At 36.8% G+C, this 23,102-nt stretch overlaps 1 protein-coding gene across 1 annotated transcript in view; it reads right to left on the bottom strand.

Moving 5' to 3' along the window:
* Nucleotides 1–10,279: 10,279 nt before the first annotated feature.
* FAM199X (family with sequence similarity 199, X-linked) overlaps nt 10,280–23,102 on the bottom strand; it is a 28,564-nt gene continuing 15,741 nt past the window's right edge. Inside the window, exons 3-6 of the mRNA XM_051968160.1 lie at nt 18,930–19,079; nt 18,412–18,573; nt 17,357–17,617; nt 10,280–12,889 (exon numbers count right to left, since the gene is read on the bottom strand). Coding sequence (XP_051824120.1) covers nt 12,719–12,889; nt 17,357–17,617; nt 18,412–18,573; nt 18,930–19,079 — 744 coding nt within the window. The 3' untranslated portion in view covers nt 10,280–12,718. The remainder of the gene's footprint in view (nt 12,890–17,356; nt 17,618–18,411; nt 18,574–18,929; nt 19,080–23,102) is intronic.

Below are 23,102 nucleotides of genomic sequence, written 5' to 3'. Positions count from 1 at the left end.
GATCTAGATAAGCATGAAGGAGGAGGAAAGAGACACTCCAGGTGTGTCCAGATGGCGTGGGTGGGTGGGGAGAAGCAGAAGCAAAGATTGTAAAGGCAGGAAAGAGTACAACCCACTTTTAGCACAGTGAGAAGACCCAAGTGACTGAAATGTTGAGTAGAAAACTAATCAATCAGTAGTGGGCTCCAAAGGAGCATCGTCAGTGATGGATCCTCATATATCCCTGATTCAAAGAATAATTATGACCATTTAGACAAGAATCCTCAAACCTATTCAAATACAGCTTCTCTCATTCACCTCCAGGAAAGCCTCCCATAACTTTAGGACCTGGCATATAATTCAGTTTCATTTGTCCTAAAACTGTGATGACCACATTAGCACCCAGGATACCTTAGAATCAGGCGGAGACAAGGATAAGCAAAAGCCCTTAGTCTTTATTCTTGGTCTTTAGGGGTAGAAGTGAGGGGATGGAAGAGAATCTCTGCAACCGCCTTCTTCCTCATCCATCGCAAAAAGTGACTCTGGCTACTTTTACTTCACCCCCTAGTCCCTCCTACAATCCTCTGTATACAACAATCATTGAGCCAGCACAGGCTAGTGGGAAGTACCATTTTCCAAGCATATGCCCATAGAGTATTGTCCAATCAGTAGTTAGTCTCAAGTGCTCCACTGTCCTGACCTCAGTGCACTGACTGAAGTTTCAGCCCTCTACATAAAATTACCTCTTGCCAAACTCTTAAGGAGTATCTCCTATTTCTAGAGTACTCTAGGAGTTGGCAGATAACTTGGTATAAATTTCACCCCCAATAGAGTCATTCACACAATCTGAGCAATTCTTTCCTCATTACAAGGTGAAACAAGGCAATGCTTTCTCACAAAGACTTGTGGGAATAGTATACCCCAATAGATAGAAGCACTGGTCTCTAAAAGGTTATGACATGGGAAGCTGGACAAGTACTAAATGAAGCCACGATCAATCTCTGCTTACCTTCTTTGGACTCTTTGGGAATGGTCTTATCTTGTTTTGGAACCAAAACCCTAAATCCCAGCTTGATTACCTAGTCTTGCCTCCAGATGATTTTTTGGTTAGTTTCCAAAACCAAATCCTTTCTCATAGAGATAAAAAGATCTGCCACCCCCTAAAATACACCTTCCAAAGAATTTAGTGGGTTTCCATGCCTGCCTACCTATGTAAAAGGAGACAACATAAACCAGAATGGAAAGAGCATCGGACCAGGAATTAGGAGACCAAGGTGCATATCCTGACTCTGACACCAACTGGCTTATGGTTCCTTCACTCACTTCATCCCAATGTCCTCATCTATAAAATGAGGGGGTTTGAACAAGATCACCTCTAATACACTTTTGAAATCTAAAATTAATTTGATCTAAGTCCTGGTACATTTTTTAAAAATAATAATCTTGATACAGTCACATATTTGGGAATTTCAACTAATTACAATTTCTAGAAAAACGAGGACAGGACTATGTTTTTTGTTTCTTTGAATTCCTTCAAATGGCTAGCAAAGTGCACTTGTATACCATAGATGCTCAACAATGTTTATTGATTAGTCTGGCCCAAACTAGCTCAGATTATTTAGGTCCTGGGGTTATTAGATAATTTCTGGTTTTGTCCTACTCCTCTTCAGTAGTTCCTCCTTTCCTCCTTCCCCCCATCCTCATGTTCTTTATTCCCCATGGCTCAAATGGAAGGAGAAAAACAGACACAGGCTTCTTTTAGCTCAAAATATTCACTGAGCTCAGTGAAAACATATTCAAACACCATCAGTAGTTTACTGCCTATCATACAATAATAGTATAAACAATTACTCTAGGAGTGATAGTCAAATGCACAATGATTAAGTCTAAATTTTAAGAGCTTAATTTAAAATGAAAAGGAACAGTGAACACTATATAGTTATTTAAAGATGAACTCTCTTTGATTCTTACTACTAAAATAAACATAAATGACAAAGATTCAGATGATGAATTTTACTCACTGGAAAAAAACAAATTCAGAGCCGGCTTTATTCTCTTTCAACCTGCTAAAATTCTAAGAAAACACACACACGTAAGAGACACACTCACTTTTACACACGCTCAAACACATCACCTACATTTCCCACTAACCCCCCAAAGATGAAGTAAAATGTACCCACCCAAGCATAACAAGAAGGGCTTCTCTGCCCTAGCAATGTACCAACACTGCACAATGTGCCACAAACACTTTATGGAGGATGGGTCTGGAGTTTCACATCATTGTCAATGGATTTTCTGATACCACAGTAATATATCAATGTAAAATGGATTTCTTTCCTTCCCCATGTTACTGATAACTGATCTTGACAGAGAGGAGTAATAGGCTAATAAGAAAAAGTTAAGTGGCAATGGACAGGGGAGAGAACTAGAATTTCCTAAGCTAGATTAATGAAGATAGAGAATTTCCTACACTAGTCAATCATTAGTTATCATCCCTCACCCAAACAAAACAGCTAAGATTTGAGAAGGCTGTTCACTCAGCTGTGTTAAACTGCCTGGCTCCCAAATTTAATGATAGTTTTCCATAAAGTTAAGCCACCATTTCCTTTCAAATACAATCCCCAAGTCCTCCATTTCTCGATCACCAAAGCTCATTCATAAACTGAGTGGTTTTGCATCCCATCCAAAGTTTTACATGACCAAAGGTAGGAGCATAAGCATGTGTGTATGTGTGTATATATATCTATATATATATATATATATGTATGTATGTATCATATGTTCTAAGCCACATTGTTCAAAATCTAAGATTACAGAGAAAGCATGAATTAGAATTTCATGAAAAACATGAATTATTTTCTTTTATCTTTGACCAAAAAAACTGCTTCTCCCAACTCCATTTTTTCTTCCCCAAAGCAATCTGAAACAGATCAGTCAATTTCATTCTATACAATCCTACAGCTTTTCCAAGAAGGTAGGTGTGGATGTGGGGTAATAAAGGCTATTGTTATTCTCCACTGCAACCCTCCCTCTAGTGGCAAAAATATTACTAAAAATCTAACTGAAGTCTGTCTCTGGATATTTCTTAACCATGGTTCAATGATAATCTTCAATTTAATCAGTAATGGAAATATTCTGTTCATAATTATTAATTTTTATAGAAAAATCTGTGAAAGGCAATATCTGAAGTGAGAAAGAATAAAAAAATACTATGTTACAGGTGCTATGCAAACCTTCTAGGCTGGTTTTATATTAGTTTTTTTTTTAATGACAAAAATGCACTTAATTATGATGCCCATAAAGTATCAGAAGTGTCTGATCTTTTTGGGCAAATTTTGGTATTACCAATGAATGAACCCTGGAAAACAACATCCACAAAAAAGTTTACAGGGACTAAAGAAAATCTTCCAAGGTGTAGGTAGGAGGGAGGGAGGGAGGGAGGGAGAGAAAGAGAGAGAGAGAGAGAGAGAGAGAGAGAGAGAGAGAGAGAGAGAGAGAGAGAAAGAGAGAGAGGAAAGGAGGGAGGGAAGAAGAGAGAGCAAGTGAGAGAGAAAGTGAGAGTGTGGGTGTGTAGGTGTGGAGAGGGAGAGGAAACAGAGTAAGGGAAGAAGCATCAAAATGCTTTTCTATGTAACCCATGTGTACAGTGTAGTAATTTATCAACTGCATCACAGTAGGTAGATAGCACCATTGTTATGTTCCTTCCTTGACAGTAAGTTGAGATTCTTGGGTAGAGTGAGAAAGGGAAGAGTAGGCAAGAGCAAGAGTGAAGTAAATGTGGGATGTGTATAAATCCAATGTGTAAACATAGATTGATCAATGGTATCTCTGCATGAAGGCCTCACAATCCAAACACTTCACTTGTATATACAATTTCAACAGACATCTCTGCCACGTTGTCAGTTTTAACTGCAACCCGTATGTGTTCGTTCTTAACTGCACGACAATTTTTAAATATGAGGGCCTCAAAGTAACAAAAACTATGAACATTGCAGCTATTATTAATTCCTTCACTTCAGAAAAAAGGCTTTTATATACATTGTGGTAGGTATAGAATATACAGAAACAGGTGTATGTACAAAAGTGCATTATAATGTAATATTATAGTGTAATAATATAGTGACCAGAGATCAGGAAGAAATCCTGATTTATCTTATACAGTAATTCAGAGAACTCAAAAATTACTCAGACCAGCCAATTTTATCCTTGTTTTGGTTCTGAGCTTGGGCTATATAACTACTGACCTTTGAAAGTGAAAAACTGATTTGAAATTTAACCACCTATGAAATGTTTTAAATCTATTTTCATTTCCTTCACTGATTCTGACAGCACAGCTACTGAATTTCAGACACACAAAGGCTCAGAACAGCAAATGATGAACTATCAAAATGAATCCAAACGTCAGTAATGGGAATTTGCTGCCATCTTTCTAAAACTTTCAAGCAAATAACCAAACACCAACCTGTCAGATTCAAAAGCTTAATGGATCAAACACTACTGAGAAACAAGCTGCCCCATGCATGGGAAGGGTTCTGGCTTCCACCTCCATTCAAGTCATCCAGCTGAAGCCTTAAAAAATAACTTAAGGAATTCTTTCTCTGTTTCCATAGTTAAGACGCACAGCTAGAGCAGAGCCCCAAGCCACACACATCCCCATCCTTCCATCTCAAAAGGTTCTACTCATCACAATGATGGAAAAATACATTTTCTAACAAATTACAAACTTTCACCATGGAACCCGGTGAAGACCAACTAGTCTGCTTACTGTGCTTAGTAAGAACTTCATTTTCAAGTGTTCTAAAAGTTTTCATTTAATGATTGTGCTAAGAGGCTGAAAAGCACTCAAGAACAGGTACTGAAAGACAAAATGAGCCAAGCAGCTGTTTTGCCCCCTTCCTGGGCAGCAGGATTTCAGAGCTGTTGCTTCTCTACAGTCCAGATGAAACTTAGTTGCCAATGTTCCTTTGAAGCCTAAAGTAGATAAATCATTACCAAAGGAAATAAAAGCTAAACATGATCTGAAATTGCTTAAGTGGAGCCTTTATGTCCCAGGCCCAAGCATGACAGCAGTGCTGAGGTGGGCATTATTCCTGTACCTCTCAACTGTTTCTCTTACTCATTGCAGTGTGAATATACTGTCTGATTCTAGATAGCAAATCTTATCACTTAATAGACCACGTCTCATTCCTGCATGGTCCCAAACTACACTGTTTGTTCTTAGGTGGAATGATAATGAGAAAGAAAAGTCTGGAACAGAAAAAGAGAATTGTTTATGGAATTTCTTACCCAGCTCTAGAGGCCTTGATGGCACAATTAAAATACTGAACCAGCAGGACTGATACACTTAAATGTGATTTAAGATTTTAAAAGCATTTGTAAATTTAGATCTAATTGTCATTTAACATAATATGTACTTCTTGTCCCCAGGTCAAAAAATAATCACATTTTTCAAATTTGGACAAGATTTGAGAACTGATTTTTCTTGTGTAGCATGATAATTGCAAAAATATGTATAGAAGTATTATACATGTATAACATATATTGGATTACTTGGTGTCTAGGGGAGGGAGTGGGGGGAAGAGAGGGAAAAGATTTTGGAACACAAGGTAAGAGTTATAACCTAACATAATAAAAATGACCACACATCCCAAATTAACTCACCTATTTAATGCAATACAAATCGAAATGTCATGGACTTCTTTACAGAGCAAGGCAAAAAACAAAATTGCCAAAGAGCACATTAAAGAAAAAAGCTGACTAAATCACCATGGATCAAAGAAATAAAAATTAGGACAACTCTGAGGTACCACTACACACCTCTCAGAAAGGCTAAGATGACAGGAAAAGATAATGATGAATGTTGGATGGGGATATGGGAAAACTGGGACACTAATACATTAGTGGTGGAGTTGTAAGCTTATCCAGCCATTCAGGAGAGCAATTTGGATCTATGTCCTTTGGGCTATCAAACTGTGCACACACTTTGATTCAGAAATGTTTCTACTGAGCCTGAATCCCAAAAAGATCTTAAAGAAGGGAAAGGGACTCACGTGTGCAAAAATGTTTGTGACAAGAAACTGGAAACTGAGTGGATGCCCATCCATTGGAGAATGGCTGAATAAATTGTGGTATGTGAATGTCATGGAACATTATTGTTCTGTAAGAAATGACCAGCAGGAGGATTTCAGAGAGGCCTGGAGAGAGTCACAAGAACTGATGCAAAGTGAAGTGAGTAAAACCAGGAGATCATCGTACATGGCAGCAAGAAGATTATACGATGATCAATTCTGATGGACGTGGCTCTTCTCAACAATGAGGTGATTCAGACCAGTTCCAATGACCTTGTGGTGAAGAGAGCCATCTACATTAGAGAGAAGATTGTAGGAACTGAGTGTGAATCACAACATTTGCTTGCATTTTGTTTTCTTTCTCAATTTTTTCCTTTTTGATCTGATTTTTCTTGTGTAGCATGATAATTGCAAAAATATGTATAGAAGTATTATACATGTATAACATATATTGGATTACTTGGTGTCTAGGGGAGGGAGTGGGGGGAAGAGAGGGAAAAGGTTTTGGAACACAAGGTTTTGCAAGGGTGAATGTTGAAAATTATCTATGCATATGTTTTGAAAATCACAAGCTTTAATTTTAAAAAGGATGAATGCTGAAAACTATCTTTGCTTATATTTTGAAAATAAAAAGTTATTATTTAAAAAAAAAAAGAAAAAAAGCTGAAAAGGTGGTCTTACCTTGCCAGACTTTAAAACAAATTATTCCCAAGTGGTTATTATGAAAATGATCTGATACTCTACAAAGAATGGAACAGGTTAGATACATCCAACCAAACATCTACAAAAGATCAGTGTTCGGTAAATTGATAGAAAAGAAAGAGACTGAGCAGAAGATTCATTACTCATTTTGGGTAAACTGGCTGGCAATCTGGTGGAAAAGGATTTAGCCTCATTTTTTTACATACTACATCCCAGTAAATTTCAGCTAAAAGACAAACTTAAACAGAAAAATATGTAAGAGGATAAAATAAAGTATTTATCTAAATTGTAGAAAATGGATAGATTTTTCAAAAAATTCAAACAGAAGACAAAACTGATATGCTTAACTATATTAAGACAAAAATTTTCTGTACAATAAAACTCAAATGTAACTTTTTAAAAAGAATAGATTGAGAATAGAATCTCAATTCTCAAAATGAAATTGAGAAAAAGAAAATATTTAAGGATAAATATGACAGATAAAGATTAATATCTAAACTATATATGGAACTTTTAAAAAATTACAGTGGTAACTACCTCGCTCCCCACTCCCCACACCTCATCTACAATGGGTAAACGCCTAAAGCATACAATTTTCAAAAGAAAAGCAAGTTACTAACCACTTTAAAAATGTTTAACCTCACTAATAATCAAAGAAATGCCAAATGAAACCAACTCTGAGGTATCACCCCACAACTATCAAACTGGCAAAAATAACTAAAAGCAACAGGGGTTGCTGTGAAACAACTCATTCACTGCTGGCAGAATCTTTCTGGAGAGCCATCTGGCCAGGGCAAGTTATAAAACATAATCATGCTTGAGTTTCAAAGAGGCATTAATATGCTTGCAAAAGACCTGGAAGTAAACTAAATGTCTGACAATAGGGAAATAGTGAAACAATTGTGGAATATCAACAAAATATAATTATGACCACCAATTTAAGGAATACAAAAAAATCTGGACCTTTATGAAATAATGTGAAATGAAACAAGCAGAAGCAGTAGAAACAAGTACATGTCAATAACAAACATGAAAAAGGGAAAGGGAAAGAATCAAGACGGCCAAGGTAGGACTTAAAAGAAATACAAACATGGTGCAGTAGTATCTTCCACATATGGACTGGAGAGATTTCCCTACTGTTTCTGAACTCAAATGCATATTTGAGTCAACAACATGGAAACATGTCATGAATTCAGTCTTAGGAGCAGAACTATTCAAAAAAAAAAAAAGTAAACACAATGGGCTATTCCTTCAAGAGGGGATTTTTACAATTTTATAAGGCAGATTAAAATAATATCTGCATCAAATCTGTGAGGAATCACAAATGTCAGTATCTCAGGATTCCTTTTGCAATAATGATTTTATTTGAAGGAAAGCAGGCTTGGTCAAAGTACTGTTATATTTTATGAAGTCTGACCAAGTTTTATTTCATGGGCAAGGAAGATGGTACTCAACAAACACTAGTTGAGACAACAGATCAAATGATCCTTTCTGTATCTCACTAGACATTCAATTTCTTTCTCATGACTCCTCTTTATGAATTTTGTTGACCTGAAAGTTGGGTGTTGCCATCTTGATCAGGACCTATGGTTTTTTGGTGAGGAATGTTGCCACAGTAGGGACTGAATTTCTACTCATGGTGATTACATCTCCTTGACAATAAGATTTTCCTGGAGCAATGAGAGGTGTCATACAACTAGACTAAAAAGGAAACAGGACTTGAACTAATTGGTTCAATTTTGCCTTTAAAACCCTTGGAAGGGAGAAAAAGAATGAAAGCTAAAGTGCAGAGTCATTATAAATGATTCTGCTACATCTGTGAACATGGATCAAATTTAGAATAAATTCAATATTGAAATTAGTAAATTCAAATCATTCAATGATATCTGCAGAAATAATGTCTCTTTTTTGTTATAAACTAAAAGTATAATTTGATTTCTAATTTTTTAAATACATAAGGAGAAACTGGTTCATTTCTTTATCATGGCCTTATCATGGCCAGAACAGTGACTCTAGATTCTCCAAGGTTATTAAGTCCAGGGGGCTATGACTACTTTGTAAGGAATAGTTCCAACTGGTGTGTTCATTACCTATAGGCTGTCCATAGAGTGATCATTTGCCCAGTGTCTCATGAAACAAGGAGAACTATAAAATGGCTCTCAGTTATATAAGAGTGGCAGAAAAAAGAGAATACTAAATGCTCAAGTCATTAACAAGAGAAATACAAAAACGCTGAGGCTTTACCTAACACCCATCAAATCGGCAAGTATTTTACATGATGAAAACAGTCAACATTGGAGGACAATACGTAAGACAGATATACCAGTGCACTATTGGTAGAGCTATGAACTGGTTCAACCATTCTAGAAAACAATTTGGTTATTATGTTTACATCCTTTGATCTACTCACTACTCATATTTGATAGAGATCAATGACAGGAAGTAAGGTTCTATATATATATTAAAATAGCAGAGTAGCAACTTTTTACAGTAGAAAAAAGGCAAGGGGCGAAAGGGGAGTGAATCACATGCCCAACAAACTGAGGAATGGAAAAAAATTATCTTGCCATCTCAATGCCATGGCCTGCTATTGTGCTGTTAGAAACAATATGAAGAATTCAGAGACATATGCTTAGAATTATATGAACTGATACAGAGCAAAGAAAGAACCAAAAGATCATATATAATGGCTACAAATAATGTAAATGAAGACAAATGAATTCAAATCAAATACAATGACATGTTGGGTTCACAGGACTAATAGTAGTTTCACACAACTAATATAATTTCACACCACTAATATTAAAACATGCTTCTTTACTCTCTAAGAGCATAAAGTGACATGTGCAGTCAATTGCAATTGCAATATTAGACGATTTAAGAAAAGGTAGTATGAAAGGGGTATATATTTCATAGTGATCACTCATAAACCAAAGTATGTCAAGATTTATAAAAAACAAATGAAGAATGTGTACTGTGTAGACTACAGCATGCAGTTGAAATGGAAACCCCTCTACTTTTGACATACTGTGGGTGTACAGTGACCTGAGCACGAAGTTGAGTAGGAGGAAGAAGACTGACGGAATTGCCTTTGGAAATGTGTGCAGGGCTTTCAATGACCCCAAATTTCACCATAAAACAAAGGTCCGTATTTTTGGTATTAAGATTCCTCCTGTGATATATAGTATGACTCCAGGTCATGGGATACCCCAGCAGTCTTTTACAATATAAAGTTGAGGGTTAATCAAAGACAATGGAAAGCTATATGTGAATAGGCTACCACAGATTATCAAAGAGTAACTACGCACAAAAGTGGTATAAAGGATACCAGTGAAATCTATGATTTGTTTCAAGTGACACAAAGCAAAGACATCCAAATCAAAGAATATATACATAGTGATTATATAATGGAAATGAAGACAAGATTTCAAATCAAGTACGATATTGACTTCACACAACTAATGTTACAACATGCTTCCTTTCTGTTAAGAAATGGAAAACAATAATAGTATAAAGTGACATGTGCAGTCAGTTGCAATTGCAATATTAGACAGTTTTAAGGAAAGTTACTATGAAGGGGATGGGCTAGTTCTGTATAAAGAAAGGGATAACCAATGATTATTAACTCACTCCTCTAGTATCCCCAATTCTCTCTGTATCACAAGATCTTGTGGTAGAGTCCCACATTGGGAGAAACTCTAGTGAAGGAGTTTCAAGAGAACATAGACAAGAATCACAAGATGGACACGGATGGGTTACTCTCTGCAGTGCTGCAGGGAGTACTCAAATGGATAAGATGGATCACAGATCCACTGAAGTGAGGTGTACTTGGGAAGGGATATCACTGAATGGGGAAAAGGCATCCGACTAAAGGGAGAGCACAAATTCTCAAGCATCCATTCATTATCCAACATGCCCACGTGGGTACGATAAAAAACATCAGCCAAGACAGAACACTTATGGAGTCTGACAGATGGGTCTTGAAGGTTATCACTGAATTAGAAACACTTTCATAGTCAAAAGAAATGAAATGGAAATGAAATTCATCTGAATTCACATTTGGATAAATTTCTATTTATCTGATGGACAAATGATACTTTTTTCAAACATTTTCCTTGAAACACAGCTCCAAAGACCAACTAATCATTCTCTTGAACTTTTTTGGCTAAACTTTTCAAGATTCAGTTATAAATTATCTAGAGCAGAGGTATCAAACTTAATGCCATGGGTTGATCCAGATTAATGGGGAATGTTTAACAAAACAAATAAAAATTTACAACGTAACATAGATAATGTTGTTTTGTTGTTTTCCAAGTCATTATGGAGTCTCAAGGAGCTGTTTCTATTTGAATTTGACATTCCTGGCCTAGAGCGACGTGGTCCAACCTGGCTTTGCCTACCCTTTCTTGGAGAATTTCAGTGTCTGGCTTTCTTGCTCCTGAAGCAAAAGAACCATTTGAAGGCGTAAAAAGTAGCAAAGAAAGAAGTATAACTACTGTGAGAAAACAATAGGATTTCTTACAAATGGGATCTTTTACAATATATTTGCAAAAGTCACATTCCCATTGTTCTGTGTCACAAAAGTTACACTAGTTCTTTTTCATTTGTCATTTTTCTTTCCCCTCAGCGTCATTATTTAAGCCTCTAGGTATCAAAGTGAAATAAAAATAAAGTCACTGGAGATATCAAAGTAGGAATCGGGAGCACTTCTCTCTTCAGTAAATTACCTGCTTAGAACTAAATATAGAAAAGTAAAATACTGGAGAAGAATGTGGACTCTAGGGCATGATTACTCTGACTTGTTTCTTTTACAGAGCTATAATCACACATATTTTACCCCCAAGAATGTAATCATCAAACAATTATAAAAAGCAGCCCATCAACTGTCAACAGTAGTCTCCAACATAAACTTCCCTATAGAAAGATTCAAGATCTATCTTAATTAAACTACTTAAAATTTTCAGTATTTCTAATACTCATCAAACATACTACTACGAAAATACTTAAAAGAATGCCCTCATTTCACACTATCTTACAAAGCAGTGATTAACTAGTCAATATAAACATGTACTTAGTTCACGTTCATGGCAGATACTTTAAATTATGGTTCTGATGGAAAACCCTGATGGTTCAAAGGTTTTGTGCACTAAAAATGTTTCACACGGAAGTTCAGAATTTCCAGGATTATCACCAAGGAATTTTGTACATGCCAGAAAGTATCACTCAAACTTAAAGGTCCAAGTTGGGCTAAGTGAAATCAACTGCAAAGATTAGCTCAAATTGAAAAGGAAAATCAGCTTTGAAGAGAACAAAAAAAATTCTAGATGCTAAAAGTCCAGAAAATGTCAGAAAGAAATTCCTCCTTTAAAAGTTTTCTCACCCAAGGACTATTCAACATGATGTCAAGCTCCCCAGTTATGTGATTGCATGCAAAACTATTCCCCCTACAATCATCAGGCTCAAATTCCAATGGGATTTTGACTTCACAAAGAATGGAAAGGAGAAAAAAAGTAGGATCTAATCTTATAACTATGATTTTGTGAATAAATAACAGGTGAAGACATAAGACAATACTCCCTAAAAATATACAAATGGTACCTTCATCTACAGCCCTGCCTTCTTGCCCTCAATACCACAAAAAAGGTTTTCAGCTGGGCATCAAACACAGAAAGAGCAACCCTTTGGAAAAGGTACTACTGCAAAGAGAATTATCTATCATGGAGAAGGATTTAAATCTATACACTGATAGGAAGGAATTTAACTAAAACCAATCTGTGAAGTCTTCTAACTTGGAAAAGCATTTGTCTTTTTGCAAAAAGCCACTTTCAATACTACACTTCAGTTTGAGGAGTCAAACATTTACCTAGATCATCAGCACAGCTCTAATCAAAATTTTGGTTAAAAAAAATCCACATAAACTGTGAGGATAATGTTAAGGCTTAGAAACCCCACGGCCAAATTCACCCTGGTCACATTAAAACATCAACATCTCCTTCATGATCTTCTTCGGTCACTTTCAAAGACAGCACTTCTTCATTGAGGAAGAGCCCACTCAACCTCTCTTTGCGGGCCTGCCTCTGCTCCTTCAGCTGCCTCTTGCGGAAGGCCTTCTGCTGTAACTTCCGCTGCTTGGAACGTTTCTGGGAAAATCAAGTTTTAAAAATGGCATCAGTTCTGGTGTATTCTCTACAAGAACTTCACAAATCAAACACAACACTATTCAGAATGCTAAGGGACTGCTCAGATTTCATTGCTATAACTCATAATGCTTGAGTAAAGAGATCACAACCTGGGGCTTAGAAGTTTTAATAAATAAATACAGGTAATGGTACTAAATCCACATTTAGTCACATGAAAATTTCTTGTTATTCTATATACATTTTTGATGCTGAATCAAAAAATGAATAAGAAATTTATCTAGCACCCACTGTTATGGACTAACAAATAAACTGTGATATACATTATATAATATGAAGCAGTAATGAAGTATAGTTTGGGGGGGAGCAAAGTCACTGGTAGAAAGACAGAGTTTATATGGCTGTATGTTGGACATCATTTGGTAAATATTCTTCTCCCTAGTTTGTCCCCAAATGTTTTGTGCTGTAGAGATACTGTGTACATTACTCTACTCTTCCCTATGCCTTAGAAGTGTATTGATGACTTTGTGGACGAAGCCCTAACACGTAACGCTCAAAAATGGAAGCTTTCCCTATTTCCCAAGTTAGGAAAGTAGAGGTTACAAAATAAACCCTCAAGATAAATCTTAAAGAACTTTAGAGGAGTGATTTAATCCATGGATCTCAGCATTTGCCTTTTAAGGTTCCTAAAATTTGGAGGGAAAAACCCAAAAAGACCATTCAAAAGAATTTGCTATTTTTGCTAAATATAACAGGATAAAATCTTGTTTAAATAGCAAACTACCTGCTGCAGACACTTGGGGTGTGAATGGAAAAAGATGAACCTGATGGTCCTGATTCTAAAGATGAGGCTGCTCAGCAGAAGACTATGTAGGTGGTGACTGATCCCTTATTGGAACTCACTCTCTGTTCAAAGAGCTTCAGTTAACAATTCAAAAAGACACAGATGAGCTTGTTTGGGTCTTAATACATCCAAAAAATAAAGCTGAATTTTTAGCTTCCAGACCAAAAAAAGAAGGATGGCAAGAGGACACCAAAGTATGTTCTAAACAGAACACTTCTCCCGAGAAACATTCCATATGAAAGCCATTTTTGGCATCTGTGTGGGGATCTGCTCTTTTATTAGGATTACAATGTGCCTCTCTGAGAATGCTACTTTATTTATAAGTGGGACTGGAGAAAAAGAAAAACAAGCCACAATAGATTAAAAAATACTGACCTCAAAGAAAAGAACTGATTCTCAAAAAGAATGAGGGATAAAGAAAAATTAGCTGGCAACAAGTCCTGAAAGTTACCTCATTTATCATTAAAAATTAAAACTTTGTCCCGTGAAAAATGGATCAAACATACAGATTTTCCGTATCTGAAAAATACATTTTCTAAGGACTTGTGAAGCTAAAACTCAATGAGAGGATATTTTGGGGGTGCCCCAGTAAGAAATGATAAAAGATGAACCTTCTGAAGAACAACTGAATGAAGTGATGTGACTACATGGAGACTGTTTTTCAAAGGGACCAAAAAGGTTTTCTTTTTTGGGCAACCAGGAAGCATGAAATTACCAAGAATCTGTCAAGGATGTTCTCAAGCATTCATTTACATTTGGAATCCTTCTCCCCAAAACCTCATAGAGGGCCCCCGAAAGCCCCAGCAATGTTTCCAAAAAGAAATCCCCACAATGGAAAAATTTCACTGGGGCAAGTAGAATCCCTATGCGCTGTCTAATGCTAGATGTTGAGGAAAGCTGGTACACAGGTGAAATACCACAGAAATATAGTGGTGGCTACATTTTGGAGAGTAAAAAGGATGCAATTTGTTTAGAAAAACAATTTTTTTAGAACTATACAACTATATTCCCTGTGAAAACAGTGGGTGATAGATAAAAATCTGAAATTATACTTGATGTCACCACAATAATATTATACATAGGTCACTTATTTTTCTGTTTGTGACGAGAAGGAAAAAAACAAAACCAAAAAAGCTATTTTTCAGCTGTGGTCCAGGGCTATGCTGAAATGATATGACTAATAACTCTCCTCCCTTTTTAGATAAAGAGAAGGTAAATAGGTAATTTTACCTAGTACCAGGGACTCAGTTAACTTTAGTTTAAATGAACTTCTCTGTAAATGTAATTAAGGCCCACTAGCAAAAAAGCTAAATGAACATGACTGATGCTGCCCATAAGGTCCAGGTAAAACTGTGGGACTCTTTTGAGACTATTGCCTTTCTCCCCTTCCTGTCTGGTATTCCCCCATCTCCATACCAAGGCTCCTCACTGGTCCCTATGGATCCTCCAGCTCCAATCATCCATTTTTCTTGTGAAACTAACCCCACTCCCTGACTCGCTCCCCTCCCCAGACTCCCATCAGGCAGCTCCTGCTCTTGGGAACCTCTGCAGATTTCCTTCACCCCCAGTTTTTCTTGGTAACTCAATTGGCCCTCCCCTTTACAATACTAACATTTGCTTTCCTCCCCAATTTACTTGACTTGGTTTACTGCCTATTGTGTGTCATCCCTATGAGGGCAGGCTTGGTCCCATTACAGATCTGGATGCCTGGACATAGAGGAGGCTTTTTAAATGCAGGTGGAAATAAGTACCTTGGAACTGGGCCATGTAGGCTAGGGAAGAATCAGAATACTTCTCTTTTCCTACAAAGCTAGCTATAGTCCTGCCTCCAAGGATCATGGTGTTCTTCTCTACTGGTTCCAGAGTTGGAGGAACACCTCCATGCTCAAGAACCAGGCTTGAGGCTCTGTTGCCATGGCAAGGACCCCAAAACCCCACTGAGAGACATCAAAGAATTCTATTAACATGACTTCTGTTTGTTACTGCCAGGAAAAAAACCATACATAAAGTTCATCCTCTGAGGAAGAAAAGAATTTTGTCAGGCAGAAATCACCAGGAAGAAGTATGTCCTATACAAACTAGTATGGAACAAGCAGTTATAGCATACAAGTTTGTAAGCACACACACCTAAGAGCTGACAGGGCCCTTGGAGAATAAGGAGGCCACATGTACGACAGTCTGTTCTGCCAAGGCACTATCCACATCTCAAGTTCCATGGTGACACTGACTCAACAGTGAACCTCAAGAAGTAGCGAAACCCTCCGAATCACTAATTCTATTTTCAGCAGTTCTTTTGCGCATAACGGACAATGTATTTCTACATAGTTTACATTTGAACAAACCTGAAAACTGTTGTCTGGAAGAACATCATAATAGTTACTGACATTTGCAGAACACTATATATTAGCTTCTTTGATGCCCGGTGCTGTGAGGCAGGTGCTCTGGGCGTCGGTGAGGTTAAATGATCACACGGCTAAGCAGGTGTGATGAAGACTAGAGCTCAGGAAGAGCTGGGTCCCAATCTAGCCTCAGATACTTCCAGGCTCCATGATCCTGGCCAAGTCCTTTCCCCTTCCTGGGTGTCTCAGTTTCCCCACCTTCGATGACCTCTAAGGTCCCCTTTCCAGCTCTAGAAGTAACAGAAGCAGGCATCTCCTGCACCAAACCCAGAGCCACCTGTGCCTGAGCACCTGGTATACCTTCACATGGTGGAGAGAGCAGGGGAAAGGGAAATTTCAACAGCATGCCAAGCCCTCCTTTACTCAGACTGGGAAGACTTGAATGAACTGATGCAAAGTGAATTGAGCAGAATCAGGAAAACAACTGAAATCAGAATACTGTCACGATATACAATTTTGAAAGATCTATGAAGGTCTTGAATGACCAACCACAATTCCAGAGGAACCATGATGACGGCGACCACTTAACAGAGAAGTGAAGGACTCAAAATGCAGAATGAGACATAGATTTTGGCCATGATCAATTCAGGACTTTGTTTTGCTTGACGGAATTACTTGTCAGATTGTGTTGTTCTTTCTCAATTGGAGAGGAAGAGGGAGAAAATAAATGCTTGCTAATTAAAAAAAATAGTTAAAATAAACCGTCCTGTTTTCTAGTCCAGTGGTCTCAAACTTAAATAGAAACAGGGGTTGCCAAAAGTACATAAGGATCCTTACAAGCCACATACTTAGAAAACCATGACAACTTTATCTGTTCTATTGTATTTCTAATTATTTTGTTAATTCCCAATGTTCAGATGGCTGTGGAGAATTGTGGGCTGTAGCCCATTCAGCATGTTTTGACATCTCTATTCTAAATGATGCTTTAAAAACATGGCAATGGAGGTGAGGTAATAAACCTGTAAGGATAAAAAAATCATTTTCCTGATTCTTTTGTGGAAAACAACATTATCAAGCGTCATGAACAAACTAAAAAAATGATGGTCTGTTCCCACAGATCATGCGATTTTCAACACTGCATCCAGCTCATGCAACAAAACAGCCAAGCCCTATCTTGGAACCTAGTTTGTAAAGCAACTCAATGGGTTCCAAGTTTGGGCACAGCAGTACTATCACTAACTACCAAAACCACAATAGGCCCTTGCACTTACCAATGAGACACTTTACCTTAGAATCTCGAATCCGCTCGGCTGCACTGGTAGATAGGTTGCTGTCACTGTGTGCCCGGCTCATGTTGGCGCTTGAGTTGGAAGCGGAGTTGCCCACACTGGAACCAGTACTGCTGGCAGAACTGACCATGCTGGCACTGCTGCTGCTGGCGCTGGCGCCACTCACACCACTGGTGCTGCCACAGTTGTAGCTGCTTCTTTTCCAGGGCTCTCTCGTGGCCCGCTGGCGAGGCCCATGCTCCTTGATGTAGTTTCTCACCTTGAGGCACACACAGAAAAAATGGTTTAAGTCTGGGCCCTCAATGACCTTTCATTAAACCACTACAAAATCAAATCAGATTTCCATCCCAATGTGCTAGGCATGTCCAAGGAAGAGGTCAGTTTTAAAAGAGAAAAGCATGAGTGTTTGAGGTTTCCAAAAAAAAAAAAAAAATCTAACACATAGCTTGATGATCAAAAAATAAAAGCATTATCAGAGACTAATGTTTGTGGTATAAAGCAATAATTCTCAGGGTGTGGTCCTCCAACCCCTGGGAGACTTTTGGGGGATCTTTGAGGTAAAAACTATTTTTATAATGATACTAAGATGTTTTAATTTCTGATATCGACAGGTATAATTCACATAAACATAATTTACAGGGGAAGAGAGACCCTCAAAAAATTTTAACAGCATAAAGGAGTCCTGAGACCAAAAAAAAATTGATAACCATTAATATAAAAAAGATACCAAATTAAAAGGCAAGCTCCAGCTCTGCCCCTTACTATGCATCTGATTTTGTGCCAGTCAATCTCTCTGAGCTTCAATTTCCTCATCTTTAAAAGGAAGATAATACTATCTGACTTGCCGACTTTAAAGCCCTGGAGTAAAGATCAAATGACATGTACATACAACTTAGTAAAACATAATGTGCTATCTAAAAGCATAATTGTTATATCAATTGTAATATTTTAATCATTCATGTATATTTCCACAGAAATCTGACCTTTTATATATTACCATTTGTGATTCTTTCTGATTACATCTATAGACATGAATTTTTTTTCCTCACATACCTGTTTGAGTTTTTCATCTGTGAGACAGTTCAGTTCAATAATAAACTCACTGTCTGTAGGGGAGATCTGTGCAGTGGGATCAATAATTTTAATGATATCAAGTTGTTCCCGAAGACCCATTTCAGTACTGACTTTACGACTCAAGTACTCAATATATTCAACCTATTTAATGAAAAAGAGCGCTGTTACTAAAACCTGTTAATGTTTAGTATATAGTTCATGGATAGATACTTTGTCACATTTCAAAAAGTACTTTCCAATGCCATATTTTGCTTGAAGAGATCAGGTGGAGCTCCTTCCCCCTCCCCACCCCCCCCTTCCCACCGACATCTGGCTCTCCTACCTCATAAGGCTGTTGTGAGCAAAGCTCTTTGAAAGCCTGAAAGCTCTATTTGGGTAACAAAAAGCTGTCTCTAAGGGCAAATTCAAGTTCGGATTGCCTACATGTGCACTCTGGCTTTAGAGAGTTATTCCACTGACCTTCACCTTTTAATTACAGATGGAGGAGAGAGTTCTACCTGCTCATCATTTGTCATGGCACTCCAGGGAAGCTCATCGAGATTTCGGTGTTTGTTTTTCTTCTTGGGAAGCAGGCATGGTGAGCTGGGAATGCTTGGGATGACATCAGAGAATACATCGCTCCCACTTGCAATGTCACTGCCTGGTAACTTCAAAAGGGAGGAAAAAAGAGCCAAACTTTCAGTTCTGTAGAAGCCAAGGGTCTGAGCAAACAAAATCAGTTCAATCACTCAATCGACATTAAGTACCTACTATGTGCCATGTATTTCCCTAAGGTTGGAATACAAAAGAGGTAAAAGAACCAGCACCTGTCATTAAAGAGCTTACAATCATTAGAGATTACAAGATAAGTCTAATGGCAAATAAAAGAACTCAGAATATCAATTTTTTAGCCAAAATTTCAGACACCTGAACAAGAAATACTAGGTGGTTATTCAATGAGCCAGTTGATGCAGTTTGATTTGGTAATATCATATGCAAGTTATCCTTTGAAAATAGATATGGAAAAAAAGAGAATAGTACCTAAGGGTGGGACATAGAAAGCTTTGAAGAAGATAAATATAAAATCCTTAAAGTGCTAAGTCTGTTGCTTTAGAATGAAAAGAGTTAACAGTGGATGGAAGGGCTTTATTACTATGTATTCCTGTGACACAAGCATAGATCGAAGCCCATGATACCCTGGTTCAGCTGCCAACTCAGACAGTTTCCAATTGTATGACGTAAGCCAAGTCACTTCGGACAATGTTACTTCAACTATGTGCTTCGTAGGGTGGTTGTAACAAGTTACCCTTGAAAAACTACAGAAACATGAGCTATTTTATTATTGTGCTTCACAGGGTGCAAGGAAGTCTTGGTACCCTAGTACTACAACTTGAATAGGGTTTTATGGTAGATTCTTTTTTGTTGCTGTTCAGTTAGGTCTTTGTGACAAAGATACTATGGTGTTTTGCCATTTGCTTCTCCAGTGGATAAAGGCAAACAAAAAGGAAGTGACTTGTCAAGGACCATACAGTCAGTGAGGTCATATCTGAACTCAGATCTTCCTGACTCTAAGCCTGGACCATTTAGCTAACCCTAAAATTTGTTTTAAAGATTTCTATTTCTCAAAAACATCCAAAGGACTTTAAAATCCAACAAAATAGAACCAAAGCAATGGGAGATCTCTTTCTGGAGGAGCAGTGTAGAGTAGGGAAAGAAAGAAGACCATTCAGGTGCATCTCTGGCTAAGATTAGTCTTTCAAAGTTTGGTCATACTTCAGTGGATAATTTAACTTTGATTCAATTAGTTTTAAAAACCTTTATACACAAAACTTAAAACAAGTCTACTTTAAAATTTGACCAACTTTTAATTTATTTAGTATTCCTGCTACCACTGGTTGTTAGAGAAAACTGAAACACCATAGGTTCAGAATTATTTATGTAAGAGAAATATTGATAACAAAATGACCTAATATTACTTAAGAAATATTTTACCCAATTTTTAAAATACTATCGTGTTTGCTCATTGATATAACAAAAGACGGGCAGCTTGTTGGTACAGTGGATAGAACTCCTGCCCTGAAGTCAGGAGAACCTGAGTTCAAATCTGGTCTCAGACACTTAATACTTCCTAGCTGTGCCACCCTGGGCAAGTCACTTAACCCCAATTGCTCCAGCCCCCAAAAAATATAACAAAAAAGTTTTCAGAAATGATTTCACACACAAATCATAATAATACTTTATGAAATAAAATTTTTATCATGAGTCTTTTGGAATTATCTTGGATCACTGTATTGTTCATAATAGCTAAGTCATTCATAACTGACCATCTTTGTAATATTACTGTAACTGTTCTATACACAGAACACAGCGTACACTGTACACTGTTTGGGGCAATGAAATGATCATAGAGACCTAAATAATCCCGAAAAGGCAATTAGTTTCAATGACTTAGTGATGAGTTAGCATGACAGGGTGAAGGGGGTGTCAATCTTAGGGTCAAGGAGACTTAGGTTTAAGTCTGCTTCTGATACCATGACCACAGGCCTATCATGTCATTTCTCAGTACCCCAGCTGATTTGATAACTTCAATTGGGTATCTGCATTAGTAGAGGGAGCTTCTATATGAGGAATCCTCAAATCATCATAAAAAGGGCCCCGGACCCCCTCCACACTGCTTGGAAAATAGGTCAAGCTTGACTATGGCTATTACCGATAGTGCAGTAAATCTGGACAGAGTTCCTTCTGAATCCTTGTATTTTCCAAGCAAAACTATATCCAAGTCTATCTTGAACCAAAGGGGACCAGGAGATGACATGTCCCTGATGAATTTATAAGGGCATGCTAGCAAACTTTTAAAGAACAATTAATATCTAATTATATAAATTATTCTCTAAAATTGAAAAGATTATCCCTACTAAGCTCCTCTTATAAAACAAATAGCTCTAACACTTAAACTACGGAGTCTGAAGCAAAGAAAACCAATATAACCAAGAGATATCAAACATTTTAAAATAATATCCTGACCAAAAAACAGTAGTGGGTCCTAAACCTCACACCAAAATTACTTTGTACACTAAGGTTTTTGAATCTAGGGTCCATAAATTTGTTTTAAAAAAATGTGACTTAACACGTCCTAGCTTGTGACCCTAGGCAAGTCACTTAACCCCAATTACCTTAGCAAAAAAAAAATTGTGAGAACTGTAGCATTGCTGATAGATTAGGAAACTGATCTAACTAATGTGTAGAGCATTAATGCCCAAAGGAATATAAAAGTGTGCATACCATTTGATCCAGCAATATCACTACTGTGATCTGTATCCCAGAGAGGTTTTTTTTAAAGGAAAATGATATGTTTAAAAATATTTATAATAGCTCTTTTTTGTGGTGGCAAAGAATTGGAGAACAGCTGGACAAATTATGGTATAGGATTGTAATGGAATATTATGCTATGAGAAATGAAGGGCAGGACGCTTTCAGAAAAACCTGTAAAGACTTACATGAACTGATACAAAAAAAGGTGAGAAGAAGCAGAACAGTATACACAGTTACAGTAATATTACAAAGACGGTCAATTATAAATGACTTAGCTATTATGAATACAATGATTCAAGATAATTCCAAAAGGCTCATGATAAAAATGCTATCTGCCTCCAGAGAGAGAACTGATGGAGACTGAATGCAGATGGAAGCATACTGGTTTTTTTTTTTTGTTTGTTTGTTTGTTTTTTTGTGGGAGTTTTTGTTATTGTTGTTGTTCTAAGACATGACTAATATGGAAATATGTTTTCTTCACATATAACCTATATAAAATTGCTTGCCTTCTCAATAGAGGGCGAGGAGAGGGACAGAAAATTTGGAACTAGAAATTTTTAAAAACAAATATTAAAATTTGTTTTTCCAATATAATTGGGAAAAATAAAATGTTTAAATGAAAACATTTTAAATATGGCTTTGAGAAAGGGATAGTCAACCAAATGTATATGAAATGTTAGTGTTTGGTGAACCTGCAGAAAAGAAAAAGTGAGCAAAGGATTCACTATTTAACTTGGGAAAATTGCCTGGCAATTAGGTAGGAAAGGGATTTAAATTCACATCTTGTCAATAAAACATAGTAGTGAATTCCTGCAGACTGATAGACTTAAAGATAAAAAACTACTATCAGAATAGAGAATGACATGTTTATCTGAATTGTAGAAATGGGATGAATTTTTTGAAATTCAACAAATAAAAAGGCAATGTTAGCAATAAAGCTGATATGCTTGACTAAATTAAAATATAAAATAGACTATATTAAAATATAAGCTCAATCATGTTAAAATAAAAGCTTTATACAATATAGATCAATAATTTTAATACTGCTTATAATAAAATTTTATTAATAATCTTTTCCATGGCCTAAATTTCTCCCTGTATCTCTCTTCTAATCAATAGACTGGGGAAAATATTGATAGTCATATACACATATATATATGTCAGATAAAGATACATAGACACACACAAAATAGATATATATAAGACATATTTAAAGTATATACAAAATATGCAAGGTATAGATAGCTATCTTAGACATCTAATATAGAGATATGTATGCTATCTAATAGACAAATATAGGACATCTAAAATATATAAATATACTATTATGACACAAAAAAAATCACATTGGCATCAGCAAACATGTCTAACATATATAG

This window comes from Antechinus flavipes, chromosome X (assembly GCF_016432865.1).
Source record: "Antechinus flavipes isolate AdamAnt ecotype Samford, QLD, Australia chromosome X, AdamAnt_v2, whole genome shotgun sequence".
Taxonomy (NCBI): Eukaryota; Metazoa; Chordata; class Mammalia; order Dasyuromorphia; family Dasyuridae; genus Antechinus; species Antechinus flavipes.
This window is presented reverse-complemented; position numbering and strand designations above follow the sequence as displayed.